This window comes from Phallusia mammillata, chromosome 6, assembly GCF_965637545.1.
Source record: "Phallusia mammillata chromosome 6, kaPhaMamm4.hap1.1, whole genome shotgun sequence".
Taxonomy (NCBI): domain Eukaryota; kingdom Metazoa; phylum Chordata; class Ascidiacea; order Phlebobranchia; family Ascidiidae; genus Phallusia; species Phallusia mammillata.
Window position 1 is genome coordinate 24,568,183 of NC_137257.1, and position 16,077 is coordinate 24,584,259.

Sequence of the window (16,077 nt, forward strand, 5' to 3'; positions counted from 1 at the left end):
CATTTAGCAAAGAGATGTGACCATGTTTCTGGGTTTGAAAAACTGTTCATTTCTTCAATCTCCGCAAGTAAACTAAAATAATGCGACTACCTTAAGTAAACGGTTACAACTAAGAATTATATCTTTTTGAAAACACATTTAAACAAGACTATTGTTAAGGTAACTGTGTTTGTCGCTTATTTCTCCATTTTTCATTTTGTCGTCTTCGTGACAACAATGTCGCGACGCAAATAACAACGAGACACGCGACACGACGTACTAATCCAGCTGATTCTTAAGCAAGTTAGAAAAGAAGCTTAACGAGGTTAAAGATGCGTTTTTGTGGCTTTGCAATGTTTCTGTAAATTGCTGCGACTTGGCCCTGCAAAACGACGATGTTGCCAGTAATCCAAATATGTTTTGAGTTTATGTAATCCGGTCACTTCACAATGAACCAAGAGCCCGGGAATTCACAAAAAATATTAAGTAAGCGTTTTTGCCTAGTACTCAATGATATTTAAGCTGTAGACGTTTTAAATCCGGTCAAATTTGTTAAACTTGTATTTGCACAAAAAATGTCTGTTTAGTTCGACTACCATCTACCAAACATGCCAACATCAACTTATTGTCGTCTTTTGCTGAAAATGGAAATCAGTTTGTCACGCAAAGTCCGAAGCAGGTTGGAGTACCTGTTCATATCCAGACCTTTACAACATCTCCACACAACAACAATGTTTTGGTTCAGGGGACACCAGTAATTATGGTTCAACCTACCACTGATTCCACTCAAAACATGCCACAGGTATATAAATAAAACAATAATAACTTCATAGTGGTTTCATATACATCTATGTTAGGGTTGCCATTCGTCCAGATTTTCCCTGACATGTCCGGGAATTTAGTGTTTAAATCTGCGTCAGGGAGAAATGGTAAAATGTACCTAAAAGTCCGGAATTTAAGAAAAAATATTTGTATATGTTATAAAATTAATGTACCAACGGAGAAAGTTTCTAGTAGATAGCTACAACCGCGTCTATACCATGAAACGATAAGAGGTAAACTGGAGGTAAACTGGCGGCGCGCAGGTTAACGTATCTGTTACTGTTTGATGTGTGTGCGCGCGTAACAATACCTGTTTGTTACTAGATGTTTAACAATATGCGTTAAATACACAAATAAAAATCAAGCTACATTAGAACGTGGAAAATTTAATTTAACTGTGTACCTAATATGCAGGGAACTAACTAACAACTAAAAGTCATTTTTACAGTGGCATTTTTCTTCAAATTTAAAAAGCTCCTTGTGACTACCATTGTTTACTTTTTTTGGTTAAAAAAAAACTTAAATAAACAGAAGCGTGCGCACAATCGTATGTAACGTTTTCTCGAGTCGCTGTCCGTGTGACTTCCCAATACTCTAATTTATTCCGGAATAGAAGTGTTTGGATCGCAAAAATGATCAACGCAGCGGTTCTCAGACTGGGTCCGCGGTCCTATAGGGCATTTTGCGGGGACCTCGAAAAGGTGGAAGTAATTCTATAACCTTATTTGGCATCAGTTTGTGCAACTGGATAAGTTGAAATCAAAGTTTAAGTGAGAATCGACCGTCTCCATTGTTAAACAATAGGCTTTATTGCATGACAACTAACAAAATGCAATTGTTCGCGCACAATTGTAATGTTTTTGTCCTGTCTGTGATGTCAGATTTGGATCATTGTTATGCGTAATTTTGCATAACTAGCTAAAATCCTGCAATCAACTTTCGTTTTTCTGAAATACACACTCAGACTTACGTCAACACATTTAGACTTAAAGTTTGAGAAAAACTGGGTTCACGCAACCGAGATAAATTTTGTCAGGGATTGTGTTTCATAAAATATGGCAACCCTAATCTATGTACTTGCTACTTTTGTGGAATTTTGTAAACTATGTAAGTCCACAGAGATTTAATTTAATTGCTTGGTATACCATGGTACAAAATATAGTGAAACCTACAATGTAGCATATCCCGTGGAATATGTCTTTTTCCTAATGATGATTACTACAGTTGTTTTACAGTTAGTTAGTGAAAAACGAATGCTTTGTTCAAACTGTGGAACTACACTAAAGGAACCTTTAAAATACAAATGTTGCTCAAAATCATCGATAAGACCGATACAAGTCACCTCTCTTCAGGTTTGTAACTAATCATTGTGTTATCTGTTTGATGCGTATGTTTTGGTCCCATGAAAAAAAGATTTTGGTTTGTTAAATTCAGTAGTTTTCATGGTTATGTACCTACCTTAGCTCTTGCTTAGCTTGTCATTATTTTAACATTGATGTAATTTTACTACTAACATATGGAAAGTTGATCCTGGTTATTGTCATCATCAGTTTGTTTGTTTTGTCCAGCAGAAACCAACTACTCAGCCAAGGGTTCGTTTGGGTGGTTCTTCAAGTCCTGCCAAAGTTAAACCAAGACAAAGTCGAAGGTATTTTTTTATTTTCATCCAAGTCATGCTAATTAGGTTGTTTGCGCAGTAAAATACAAGTGGTCAAAACAGCCTTTGATACCAAGTACGAGTACTTAATATATTGTTGTACTTAGTTGTATATCACTGGTTAATTTAGCTGCCATGGCCAGGGTACATGCGCACACACGCACATGCAGAATCATGTAGAAAAATGTGATTTCCACATGAGAGAAAAAAATATCTGTAACCTAGTGGAACTTTTTCCTGATTTTGTGCTGTCCGAATCAAATATTGGCAGAAAATTACCCGTATTCTTATAGTGTAACCCGGCCTTCGGTATCATCTGTTGGTATCGAAAACTGAGGCAAAATGTTGCGATACCGAGTACGAGTATCGATACCACTGAAATCATTCGATACTGGGTACTCGTCCCATCACTACCTCTTAGGCCATCTTTATGTCATTTTTCAACAATTGTTTCGTGCTAAATTTAGTTTAATTTTTTGCAGGTTGAATGCTAGCACATTTTACGGAGAGCATAATGGTGCAAGCGAATTCCACAGCTTTCTTGCATCTAAGGTAAGGTTACCATATTTGGGCAAGTCAATTCCAGACGGTTTCAATAAATATCTTAGGACCTGGGTGTCAAACATGCGGCCCTCCAAGAGTTTTAGTGCAGCCCACAAAGTAATTTTTAGAAGTTATGTGTTTTACTCAGGCGAAATTCCCTGTCAGACCAGTGAGTTCACATAATAAAATCATTCTCTATTAGTGGTATATCCAAAGATCGAAATAACCCATCTTTAGAATCAGCAATTGCGATTGTTGCATCATAGTATGGCATTGTTTTCACACAAAGCAATGAAGCACAGTTGGTTCTTTCACTTTGCTACACTGTGTAGATGTTTGTTGTTTATCACAATTTTTTTTTAATGTACTTAATAGCATTTGTGAACATTTTTCTTTTTAATTATGCAATGTTATTTGTTGTTATGTTACGTTTTAACGAACATTTCGATAGTGTGGCCCTCGACTTACTTAAAAGTTTCTTTTTGGCCCTCAAAGTTGTTTGAGTTTGACACCCCTGTCTTAGTCGATACCAAACACTTGTTATAATGCGTCACATGTTGTTACATGGGACCAACATGGAGAGTCCCATTCCAGAAAGTTTCACAGGATCCAGCCTATTTAACTGAGTATTGTTAGCTTTTTAGATGCATAAAGCACCAAATAGCATTTAGTTCATGCTTAGGAGCGCTTTTTGAATATTTTAGCGCAATTGTGCTTCTAGGATTTGCTTTACAGGCAAAATAAACTCAACCCAACTCAACATACCAAAAATAACCCTAAATATTCTAGGTTTAAAGGTTGGCAACTGCTGCTTTTAAACTGTTGCAAAATACCTTATTTATAAACAAATGTCTTTTTTTATTTTATTGTATTTTTCGACAATCAGGCGGCAGTCCTAGAACTGAAAATTGCCCCTTGTCGTTCACGGGATTCGAACCCAGGATGCTCCCGGGGGACGAAACCTGATCAGGTTTTGTATATGGGTCAGGCGCGCCAGGCCATTCGGCCAACTTCCCGCCCCTCGGCCAACAAATGTCTTGTTAACATGGTGATTTGAAAATGCTGTCATGAACATGGCAATAATCTTTTTTAAGGGATACGGTATAGATTGTTAAATATTGTGAACTTGTTTTTGTATCTTGTAGACGAGAAATGAAACTCTAAAAGTGAAAAAGAGTTGCCACCTTGTTCCACAAGACAACAACTCCAAATCTGGTACATAAAATAATCATATCATAAAAATATTTACAAAAATGATTTTGTCATGCAATTTTTTTCAACAGAATTCATAACAATCTCGGATTCAAGTGACGAAGCTGAAGTTGAAACAGACGTTGGAAAAGAATCTGGAAAAAAACAGAAAATTGAAGGTACTTTTTTACTTCTAGGCTCCTAATTTATGTCATAATGTGCATAAATGCCAAATAGCAGTCAATAAACAAAACTTATGAAAGCCTTTTTGAATGCTTACAATATAGTTTTGCATTTGTTATTGGCCAAAAACAGCAATTGTTCTGTTAGATTGAGCCCTGAGCATCTCACGTTATCGTTTGGTGCTTGGTGTATTGTGACATCACAAACATTTATTATACATTACTATAGTAATAGCAGTAAAAATGTAAAAATTCACCGCTTTTATGGGACTAATTGCGCCTGAATGATATTTTACATTTGCTTTTTAAGAAGTACAGCCATCTGAAGATAATACAACTTCGGAAACCACTTGCAACAATTCTCCCAAGCAACATGAATCAATCTTTCTGCAACAAGTTCACACGTAAGTAGACTGTAACAATTTCTAATGTCTGTTGTTTAAACCAAGTAACTATGCACAGCGTATCATCTTCTAATTGCAGATGATTTGGGTAGCCACTTTTTAATTTTGATATGTGTGACGGCTGACCAACAAAAAATCTACATTATATTGTAATTATGGGTCACATTTCTGAAAGAGACACATGATGTTTTTGTATATATATATATTTTTTTGCGTAACGCTGGTTTGTTCCACACGTTTGGTCAAGAAAGAGTCTTTAAAACTTGTTTAAATTTACACACGTGTTGGGTAGTTATCCAAATTTGCCCCTACAGAAGTTTGATCCAGAATGACCCAGCTTACCCACAGGTTTACCCACACCCCCCCAAGTGTAAAATTTAAACAGCTCTGCGAACTATAGTACATGATCCAGGAGTTTCATACTTTGTTGGTTGGTGCATGCAATTGCTTGTAGTGGGTTCCTTGTTTGCTGTTTGAAATTTTAACCTGATCGGCCCAGTGGTTACCTTTGGCCAGTCGTTTTTGCCAATCATGTTTGTAGATCAAGTAGTATATAGAGTAAATTTTAAATATATCATAGAATATATTAATTGGCAGTATATAGGAAAACCACCTTTCTATTATTTCTCTTGTTTTATAAATAGATTCAATCACATTGTCATTAGCTTTACGCTACATTCACTTTTGTTTTTGTTTACAGAAATGGTGACGACTCTCCGATTCCATGCAAAAGAAGAAAAGAATCTCTAAACGAAGATGAACCAGGTAAAAACAGTAGTTATTAGCAATTGATACATTGTTGTATCAAAATATTCATTTAAACACACTAAAATTCGCAGCAATGTCACCATCTGTATATTTTTCATTTCAGTTCAGTTCACTACAGAAACAACTTCTCAAATACCAGCAGCAGGTCAGAAAACCTTGCCTGCATGGAAAACTGCGACGCTCTGTGTTTTACTTAAGTCAGTCTGCATTGGACAGTTTCACCACAAGGAGCCTGTGCAGAGCAGGGTAAACATTAGGAAAAAATGCTGTTTTGAATAATTGTGTTTGTAAATCCAAACTCAATAATAATAGTTTGTTATCCAATTGGTTCCTCCTGAAGTTTGACCCCGAATGACCCAGTGGATTACTGACAGATCCCTAAAATATGAAGTTTTTAAAAATGCTGTACTTAGTATAGTACATAAAATTCGAGTTTCATACTTTGTTGGTTGGTGTAAGAATTAAAAAGTATTTTGTAACTTTTTAGTTGATTTACCCATTTTCACCGCTTAACCCCAAAATATTTGTTTTTAGGTTGATGGTACTTAAGGTCATATAAATACAAGTCTTAATGTGATGAAAATTTAAATAGTTGTTTGTACTGGGTTTCTCGTTTGTTATTTACATATTTACCCTGATTGCTCAAATAGTAACCTTTAAAGCCCCGAGTATGTAAATCTTTGAGCGTTAAAGCAAGGAAATCCCAAGAGGATGATTAATTGGTGTACAATTGCAGCGATTTAATGCAAAGTGGGAGGTTTTCTGATTTGTGACACATTATCAGACGTACTGCAGTCTTTTCGGTTAATAAAAATCAGCTGTTTTAGTGTAGCAATGCTATATGGTGTTATTAGGTTTGGCATGCGTATTTTCAGTTTTAGCGTAGGTTTCATACATTCGACGTGATTGAAACTCGATAAATGGTACTTCGGTTTGTTATATGTCGAGCAAAATGTTGATGATTATCATAAAATTCGTGAAATTCGTCTCCGGTAGATGTGATAAATGGTTGTTGTCTGAAGGTCAACTCATAGATATCAAACACATTTAAGAACGATTTTTCTTCACAAAATAGCTTCTTTATTTTGAAAAGTAATTCGAGAATCAATACTTGAGTCTTGTATGAATTAGGCCAATCAATATTGTTAAAATCTAAGGACTGTAGGCTATTGAAAACTGTGTCAAAGGTCATTAAACAGTCATTCGGCTTCTGCACAGCAAAAGGTTACTACAGGTCAATGATATTTGTTTTGCAAAACAAATTTAAGTGGAAAACAATGTGTTATGTATACCTTTGTAGCAAAATTGCTTCTTAATTAAAGTGTATCTAGTACTGTTAAGCTTTTCTTTATATGCCAATAAAGATGCAACAGAATATGGACAAAACTTTTTAAAGTTTGGGTTAATGGTTTCTGATAAATTGTCATTAAGAATCTGAAAATAATTGCACCATTTTTATGCCGTTTGCTATAATGTAACAGATACATTTTGATACATGTAGAATACAAATTATTTGTAAAAATGCCTCAAAAGTTTGCTGGGTTTGTTTTACAGTGGAGCGGTAAAGACATCAGCATGACGATGCAAAATTGCATAGTCCAGATTCCATGGTATGCAATTTCCAAAGTTGAACTGTCAGTAGAAGATCCACAAGCGTGTATTTTCTTCACCATTGAAAATGATTTTGTGCCCTCGTTAAGAAGCCAACTTGGAATGGTGCCTGGCAAAATTCCCTACTTTGACCCAGGGGGGACAGGTAGGATTGCTATTGGAGTGAAATAACAAATTGGTTTCTTTTTTTTTACTTGTACAGTGATTAAAAAGAAATTGGAATTGCCTAGCCTCAAAATTAAGTGGCTGTTTTTTCATGAAATAACTTTGAGGTTGGTGCATCATTCTTAACTTTTTTACCCCACTACCCGTGCTTGAAAGCAGTGGTTCGCAAACAGGGGGGAATTTACTATACTTTGTATATGTGGTTTGTAAATAGACACTAACTTATAGTTGAATATAGACCCAATTTTATATGTTGTATGGTTTAGCATTTACTTTGTGGCATATTTGAATGGAATAAAAATATTCTGTATTATTAAGGGAGGAATTTATCGAAAAAGGTTGTGAACCACTGCTTTAAAGTATTCCTAGAATAAAATAATTAAAAAACTGTTGGAATAAAGTGACTACTAATGTTTTATGCTGGGTGTTTTATTGTAGATGACCAAATCTTCATTATTTTTTACATTTGCTCACAATGGCACTCTATTCAAGGTGATCTAATTCCACAAAAACTTGACTTCCTACGTAGAAAACTACAAAAACCCCAGGTTTGGGCATGTTGAGTTAGATTTATAAACTGCTTCAATATTTACTACATTGCCATTTTTTCATGAAAATTATGTCAAGAAATAACAGTATACCAGTTGTGCAAGGGGCTTTTGCACAGAATCAAACTTTTTGTGTCGTGTGTTTTAATTAGTGATGTACTCAAAATTTCAGTTCAGCCAAAACCGAATGTTTGGCAGTTTTTGCAGAATAAACTGAATCATTCATGACAGCAAGTGAAGTCATACGCTTTGTGTTTGACATAAAAAATGTTTATCTACCAGGCAATTAGTGCAAAATGGTTGTGTTTCATCCTCATTTTAGTTCTGTGGGGTTTAACATTGCCTCAAGCATGGTTGCCAACCTGCCAACGATTTATGGATCTTTTGTCTAGAGTGGGAAAAACCATATTTTAAAAGATATATAATAATTGATGCAATTTTAGTTAAAGTGTAGTGTGAAAGATTGTGTGGTTTGAAAGACCTTATTAAGTTAAAATAACATGTTTAACGCTTTAAATTTGTGTTTTTTAACACATGTTTCGGCCCAATCACAACAAATTATTCGGCCGAAACCGAATCTTCACAAAAGCGGCCAATTTGGCTGAATAAATTCGGCAAACCGAATATTCGGTACATCTCTAGTTTTAATACCACAAGAGGCAAGATTTTAATTTTTAGAAATGAGGGTTTGATTTGGTACAACACCTCTTGCAGGCCTGATGTATTGTTACATATGTACCAGTGTACTAATATTGCTCGGCTGAACACTGCATGACTGACCCCAGTGATAAATGAGTTCTCTTATATATGTGTGTTTATGTAACAAGAGATGTTTTTGGTTTTGTTCGAAACAATAACCTCGGAGCTCTATGAATGACTTGACACACAAAAAATGTTTGATAGATTTATTTTCATGGATGTATTTGTTTGTACATTTCTGTTTTCCCAGGAACCTAATTAATATGAGCTCAAATTGTTGCAGAGTTTTGTGGCGAAACTTACCCAAACTGAATCGAACAACCGACAGTGTCGAATTGCTAATGCAGAACTTGTCCAACACTTCCGAAAAACCAACATATCAAAAGAATTATCACCACATCAATCACCTGCTCAAGTATTTTTGCTCAAATAAAGAGCTTTTTAATAGGTTTAAACATCATTTTGTTGTCTGAGTAGAAACCACAGTTTTTGTCATACCTTAAAAACTTTTTGTGGCAACAATACCGTAAAACAGTAGACATTTATTAAAAACTTTTTAGAATCACTGTGGCAAGTCTATGATAGTGGGCTCTCCTGTTGGAAGTTCCCAAGTGGCAAAACACACGGTAAGCCGCCCAAACGTAATGTTGTTGAATACTGTATGTCCTATGAGATTTGTGTATGTCTTGCATCAACCAAAATACAATATGCAAGCTACATGTGGCTCATTGAATTTGTCTTGTTAAAATCATACACAACAATAACACTGCACAACTTTTTCGCTGTGTTTAAAACTCTTGATGTATTTGTATGTGTTTACATGGTTTAGCTATTCCCCTATACCTCCCAACCCTGCAGAAACTTAAAAACTTTGTAGGCCTCTTGTGTTGTGTTGGAGGAACTTTGTAGGCCTCTTGTGCAATTTCACCAAGTGCACCAAAAATGTAAAATTCAACTCAAGTTGTGAAAAAGAGATTTGATTTTAATCCAAAACAAAATTCATAGAGAGCATGTTTTTTAATGGACACATTTTATCACAGACATTGAACACTTGTTGTCATTAATAGTTAACTTATTCACCAACTAAATGTTTACTGTTGGTTCTATTTACTGTTGTAGAGGAAAATTACTGCTCCTAAGGAAACTGTTTTTGAATACCAGACACAGATACTGCAAGTGGGAATGAGTCCTGAGCAAAAGTTGATTCGTTTTACATGTTCCAGAAGCAATCGTTTGCCACAAGCAGTTGCAGTGAATGAATGCATTGATGTTCATCCAGTGTTTCAAGGGCAGCGAAAACAGTAGGTTTCACCTGACATTTAAAATTCTGTTTTAGTCATACAAATTTCATTTAGTGGTATAAAACTTGTTTGTAATTTAGTTCAGTTCTTTTTTTTTGATTGTAGATAGTTTTAAACATGCCATGATAATATGGTTTTATTACAATTTATGTGCAATTTTATAATTCCAATCCAATTGATCACAAATTCTAAATTCATATACTGAACCTAAAACTCAAGCCCATCATACTACAGTTATTGTTTATTCCTAATGACATATTCCAGTTTTTCAAAAGATTAAGTTTTGCATCCAGTGTTCTAAACCAGGCTTCTCAAACTTTCTTGCTCTGCGACCCCATTTTGAAAAAGCGAGTTCTTCATATAGCCTATACTTGTGAATGATGTTTAAACAATAAATTTATGCACGTATACCATTTATTGTGACAATGACATTATACCGCATGATGTTTTGTGACCCCAATTTGGGTCACCACCCACAGTTTGAGCAGCCCTGTTCTAAACCCTCTCAAAGCCAATAACATTTTTCCAGAAAATAAAAGTGTCCTTATTGCAATTTAAGAAAACCTAATGTGAGATTCCACCATTTCTATTGCTATATTGGAATCAGGCTCTAGTTGTATAAGAATTATATTTGATGCATGGCATTTGCTTGAATAAAGTGTATGAAAAGGGGGCGTTAAAAAGTTATTTACTTTGTAACAAAAAAATGCCAGAAGAGCAATAATTTGCAAAAGACAGTTACTAAGATAAAAAATGATTTAGATAAGTGAATTTAAGATGACTGAAATAAGCTGTTCCTCCCAGGCATAATGTATAAACAAGCATTGCTCTTCTAGCAGTTTTTATTACAAATAATAGACGTTTTGACGTACAATACAAGATGCCTTCATCAGGATGATAGCATATGAAAGACAAATTATTGTTAAAGGGACAATTGCAACAACACAAAAAAGCAGCGATAACAAGATCGTGCGGCCGTGCACTTGCACCAACAGAGTGATTAAACATAGTTCAGTGGTGTAAAAGCGACCGATAATTTATCTGCATTAGAAGATGACTTGTTTAAGCACTGATTGGGCATTATTAAACATTTTGTTTTTGTTTTCAGACTTGCCATTTATCCCCCTCCACCAGCCAAAGGAGGAATCACGATCACCAATGAAGATCAATTCTGTCTCAATGAAGGAGAATTTCTTAATGATGTCATAATCGACTTTTATCTTAAGTAATGTTACTACTTTTACACCAGTGTCCTTAGTTTTAGTGCAGGGGTGTGCAACCTGCGGCCCACGGGCTAAATGCGACCCTTGATTAAAGGTTGTGCAGCCCTCAGAGACGCTTGGACTTCAAATGTACTGGCAAACCAGTCAAACTATTATATATTTTTGAGCAGGTTAATGCACCAGAAGCTATTTTTCTGCGACCTGTCAATATGTGGCTAAAATCAAATGCAAATTTTATTTGTAGTTAAGCATATTTGGTAAGCAACAAAGTAAATCATCTTGTGTTATACACAGTTGCAGCCCGCGATCTAATTTTGGCAATTGTATTTGGCCCCACAGTAACAAAAGTTGCACACCCCTGTTTTGGTGGTTCCCACACTGGTGTTCCCACACATTGAAGGACATGTACAATCTAACTTAAGTCTTTTAACTGGTGTCTGTAAATTGTTACATTTGTAAAAGTTGGTTGTTTTAATTTAAAAGTTGGGAAACAGAAATCAAATGAAATATCCTGAATTTTGTTAGTTATTAAACTTTTCAGATACATCATGGAGGAGATTTTAAGTCCACTCGATCGTGATCGCTCACACATTTTTAGTTGTTTCTTTTACAAGCGATTAACACAGAACCCAGCAGGGAAGGCAAAAGCAAATGAAGACAAGAATCTAAAGTAATCTATCAATTTTGCTCACTTTTCTACTGTCTAATGTGATTATAGCATGGGCATTTGTTGTTTATGTCGATTAATAGGGATGGGCCGAGCCGAGCCAAAACCTGTGTACTCGGTACCGAGCATTGCTATTAAGAATGTTTGTGACGTCACAATACACTAAACGTGCTCTGCCCAAGTATTGAGCATTAACATGAGATGCTCGTTGCTCGACCAAACATAACTTCCAGTTTTGGCACATGCCTATCAACTAAATTTTACTTATTTAACCCCAACAGTTTAGTATGAACTGCAAGGTTAAGTTAAAAATCTGCATCTACAACAAAAACATAAAATTTTAATAGATTTTCTTACATATGAAAACTCATGCTCAATAATCTTTACCCTGTCTCATAAACTTCTTACCTTTCAGCCCTTCGGAGCGACGTCATCGAAGGGTGCAGAAATGGACACGCAACATTGATTTATTTGAGAAGGATTTTGTGTTTATCCCGATCAACGAAGCATCTCATTGGTTTCTTGCTGTCGTTTGTTTCCCAGGTCAAAAGATCGGTTTCTTTTCGATTCCTCCACTGGAACGCAAGTGACAGATAACTTATGTTGCTATATTTGTTTGATTTATTCTACCCTTCCTGTATAGATGCCTAAATGCAGTGGTTCTCAACCTTTTATGCACTGTGCCCTTTACCAAAAAATGTACTTAGCAAACTTAACTGAATTATGAAGTCAATATAGTTATGTAGATGTGCATCCCACTTTGTTTGTGTTGACAACTCAAGCGTTTACGCCGCTAGCCCCCTGAAATGTTCGAAATGTATTTAGGGAATTCCGTAACTCGATACTGACGCCATATAATTCGACTAGCTTGGGTACTTCCCTTTCAAAAATTAAACGTCATAACTTTGACGTCACCCGCATGCTCACGCACCTAAAAAGCTGCGGGTGCTGCAGGAAACCAACCATTAACCTACAGTTACATTGTTGTGTAGATGTTGCCTTGTTACAAATAGTTAAGTATGGAATTGGTATTGGCGTCGTTATCACTCTGACTGTGATTCGACTCTATGCTAAAGCATCGTGGAAAATATTCAAAGAAGATGTTGACATGACTGGAAAAAATGCTATTATAACTGCCGCAATGGAGGTAAATAATCATTATTGGTTGCTAGTTGAGTTGAGATGAGTGTTAGTTGCGTAGTAACACAATTGCACTAAAATTGCACTTGACGGAGATAGCTGCGCAATGGTAAGACGTTACAAAGCGCGACAAAGTAGAGGGCACAGTTGGTGGAGAGAAGGTAAACGCGCTGTAGCTACACCGTTATTATAAGGGTTATGAGATATCAGTTAGTTAGAGTTGGTTAGTAAACGGTTTCCTGAATTAAATACGATTCGATTGGTGAAGATCCAGGAATAGATGACGATTCGATTTATAGTTAAGATATGTAGCTTGCACACAGGCTGCTGTTTATTGCTTAACATTCTCCACCCTCAACACAGTTGTCGTGGGTTCGAACCCCACTGCAGACAACGTTTTTTTTTTTGACCTACCAAACACAATGTAGTCAGAGCGCCATGGTATAGTAAAAATCTTTGATACAAACTCACGTTATTTTACAGGGCTGGGAATGCCATTGCTGTGGAATTCGCGATCGAAACGCCTGGGTCTTTTTGGCTTTTTGACTCGCGGTGTAGAGAATCGAATGTCGTTTTAAAGACGTTAGACCTGAGTTCTTTTCGGTCAGTGCGCGAGTTTGCCAATCACGTGGTCAACAACGAAGAGAGGTAAACGGTTTGGCAAGCAAAATTTTGCATATAGGTAGCTGCATTACCACTTTGTTAGTTCCGTAAAGTTGAAAATATAAAAATATAACATAATTCATTTAAACGTTATTGGGAGTAACATGTTTTGTTTACAGGTTGGATATTCTCGTCAACAATGCTGCAATATTTGGAAAACCAATAATTAAAACCGAAGACAAGATGGACTTGACTTACCAGACAAATCATTTCGGTCCTTTCCTGTTGACCAACCTGTTGTTAGGTACAAAATGAATTTAAAAAATAAAAGTATTGTTTGAGTAAAAACCGTTGCGAAGCACTGATTCACACACAAGCTATTTTGACTTGCACGATCAAGTGTAAAGTTGTCAGTAATAATCTTTATCAAATAGTTTTATTCTTGTAGATCTTCTGAAGCGATCCGGACCAGGGTCTCGTATCATCAACGTGAGTTCATTTATGCACTCCATGTGCGCTTTGGACCTGGATTATTTGAAACCCGATGACTTTGGAGTCTTTTGCGCCACCAAGCAGATGGGAAGGTTGAAACAAAAACCCGAAATTCTTCTTTACAACAACTCGAAGCTGATGAACATCATGTTTGCAAGGGAGCTTGCACGAAGGTAGTTACTTTTTTAGTTTGATTATTTAGTGCTTCGGTTTTCTTTAGAGAATTTACCAGGTTAAGTCGGGATTTAAACCTACAACCCTGAAAACGCAACATGCATAAACGGTTATTCGAACTTTTATGCGTTGATTTAGCAGCGAATTGTTGTAAATTCCTGACAATCTCTGGTGTTTAATTCCACAACCAGGGTTCGCCGATACATACGCGTGTATCGCCGGTTTTAACCAAGTAAAACTTTTCATTCCTGCTTAAAATAGTTGCAATAATTTCTAATGATATTGTATGGCTTATGTCCAGTCTGTACATAGCGTATCGTTCTACGTGGTCAGTGAACAAATTATTCGTAACTTATTGTTTATTGAGGCCGACATCAACAACTGTATGTCATACACTTTCCTACAGTATGCGTGTAAATGTCGTAATGCCCCCAAATTTTTGCTTGCAGACTTGGAGAACGCGGCGTGACAACAAACTGCTTGAGTCCTGGCATAGTTCGAACCAACATCTTGGCTTCTGATAAAAGGATAATGGTCATGATTGTTATGATCTTTATGTTGGTTGTATCGTAGGTGAGTCATGTCTGTAATTCGGTGGGGTGGGATTTTGGTGCTTGGATTTTAAAATATAGTGATTGTGGTTTAAAAGCTCGTTAAGTTGCAAACTAGATCCTTAGAAAAAGAGATCTAAAAAAACGTAAAAGTCAGTTATTCGCTATTTATTTCGTCACGATTTTTGCGGTAACTATTTTAACGGCATTGCCGAAAACAAACAAAGCTGTGTGCAGCTTTTATTATATTGTTACGTCACAGAACACAAACGAGGGCTGCCAAACCATGCTCCATTGCGCCCTTTCGCGTTCGCTGAAAAATGTGTCGCGAAAATATTTCACCAACTGTCAAGAGGATCCGGGTGTACACGAGGTGGCGCAAGACGACGACGCTTGCAAAAAACTCTGGGAATTGAGTGAACTGTACACCGGAATATGCGTAAAACCAGAACAGTGATTGAATTGTAAAATATAAATTGACTGCTTGCACTTCCATCAATTGTGTGCAAAGTATATGTTTCGGTAGCTAATGGGCATTGTGTGTAGTTCAGCAGCTTATGAGGGATGGTCGTAAGTTTTGCGAGTTTTTTTCCATTTGTCGTGACACTACAATTTTTTGTGTATGGATCCCAAGTATAGAATTGCCTAAATGTATTTGTTTTACATCAAACAGGCCATGCCTTCCTAAGAATGTAAAAATGTTTATTTTTGTTCCATAACTCGGTGTTTCTTTACCAACTTGAATCACCACGTTCCTACTCCCCCAAACAATATGTTCTATCTATGTCACTGCATCCTCCCTCGAAACCCCCATATATATTGAGGGTTTCCCTCCCTATGTAGGCTACTTCGCTATTAATGGGAAACCAACAACTCTGATTATAAGTGTCATGTATTCACCTGACTTGCCATGTTAAAAAGTAGTTTCAAAACCTTTGTGTATCCCTGGTGTGATAATTTACACCCTTGCCCAATATCAAGACAATTTGTTGCTTCAGAAGCGCCGTGACTCTGATAAACGTTTCAACCATTGTGTTCAGACAAACATTTTTAGCGACAAAATTAACTACCAAGTCAACCAAAATGCTCAAGTTTCATCGTTTATAAACGGCGCATTTTTCTTTCAAAGTGCAAATTTTCGGTGCCGATTCTTTGCACCTAATGCAAAATTTCCAACTAAACTAAAGTTTTAATCCAAGATAAAAAGTACGTTTTGTTTGGACAGTTTCAAATTTGTAACCTTCGTTTGGTATTTGAACTTTGCGATGCACGAGGAAATGCATAAGTCCCGAAAAGGTTATGTTTATATGTGTGCTGTGATAACAACGGCTAACAACCCTAAAAACCTTTCGAATGC

General features: G+C 36.3%; 2 protein-coding genes across 11 annotated transcripts; both read left to right on the forward strand.

Annotated features, from left to right (window-relative positions):
• Positions 1–191: 191 nt before the first annotated feature.
• On the forward strand, positions 192–13,733 carry LOC145233212 (uncharacterized). 10 transcript variants are annotated; one of them, XM_080097896.1, is made up of 20 exons: positions 193–465; positions 567–781; positions 2,037–2,153; positions 2,370–2,449; positions 2,941–3,010; positions 4,147–4,216; positions 4,285–4,371; positions 4,685–4,778; positions 5,479–5,543; positions 5,650–5,792; positions 7,101–7,302; positions 7,815–7,870; positions 8,853–8,984; positions 9,130–9,195; positions 9,689–9,870; positions 10,979–11,095; positions 11,635–11,763; positions 12,176–12,342; positions 12,753–12,907; positions 13,384–13,539. In XM_080097896.1, the coding sequence occupies exons 1-20, from the start codon at positions 429–431 to the stop codon at positions 13,444–13,446; spliced, it is 2,247 nt and encodes a 748-aa protein (XP_079954022.1). In that variant the 5' UTR covers positions 193–428; the 3' UTR covers positions 13,447–13,539. The 10 variants fall into 10 exon arrangements, with proteins under 10 accessions (XP_079954023.1, XP_079954022.1, XP_079954018.1 ...); XM_080097892.1 differs by lacking the exon at positions 13,384–13,539 and adding an exon at positions 13,683–13,733 and having other exon boundaries at positions 194–465; positions 7,761–7,870; XM_080097890.1 differs by having other exon boundaries at positions 194–465; positions 7,761–7,870.
• Positions 13,689–15,215, forward strand: LOC145233232 (retinol dehydrogenase 14-like). Its single transcript, XM_080097925.1, has 4 exons — positions 13,689–13,807; positions 13,952–14,168; positions 14,619–14,742; positions 14,983–15,215. Exons 1-3 carry the CDS (start codon positions 13,747–13,749, stop codon positions 14,740–14,742), a joined length of 402 nt encoding a protein of 133 aa, XP_079954051.1. The 5' UTR covers positions 13,689–13,746; the 3' UTR covers positions 14,983–15,215.
• The last annotated feature ends 862 nt before the right edge of the window (positions 15,216–16,077 follow it).

Bases quoted from the DNA above. Each gene is read 5' to 3' on its own strand.
- LOC145233212 (XM_080097890.1), top strand. From the start codon at position 429: ATGAACCAAGAGCCCGGGAATTCACAAAAAATATTAA. The intron at 4,779-5,478 runs GTAAGTAGACTG...TTTTGTTTACAG, and splicing joins TTTCTGCAACAAGTTCACAC to AAATGGTGACGACTCTCCGA. The intron at 12,343-12,752 runs GCAAGTGACAGA...ATTGTTGTGTAG, and splicing joins TTCGATTCCTCCACTGGAAC to ATGTTGCCTTGTTACAAATA.
- LOC145233232 (XM_080097925.1), top strand. From the start codon at position 13,747: ATGGACTTGACTTACCAGACAAATCATTTCGGTCCTTTCCTGTTGACC. The intron at 13,808-13,951 runs GTACAAAATGAA...TTATTCTTGTAG, and splicing joins GTTGACCAACCTGTTGTTAG to ATCTTCTGAAGCGATCCGGA. The intron at 14,169-14,618 runs GTAGTTACTTTT...TTTTGCTTGCAG, and splicing joins GCAAGGGAGCTTGCACGAAG to ACTTGGAGAACGCGGCGTGA.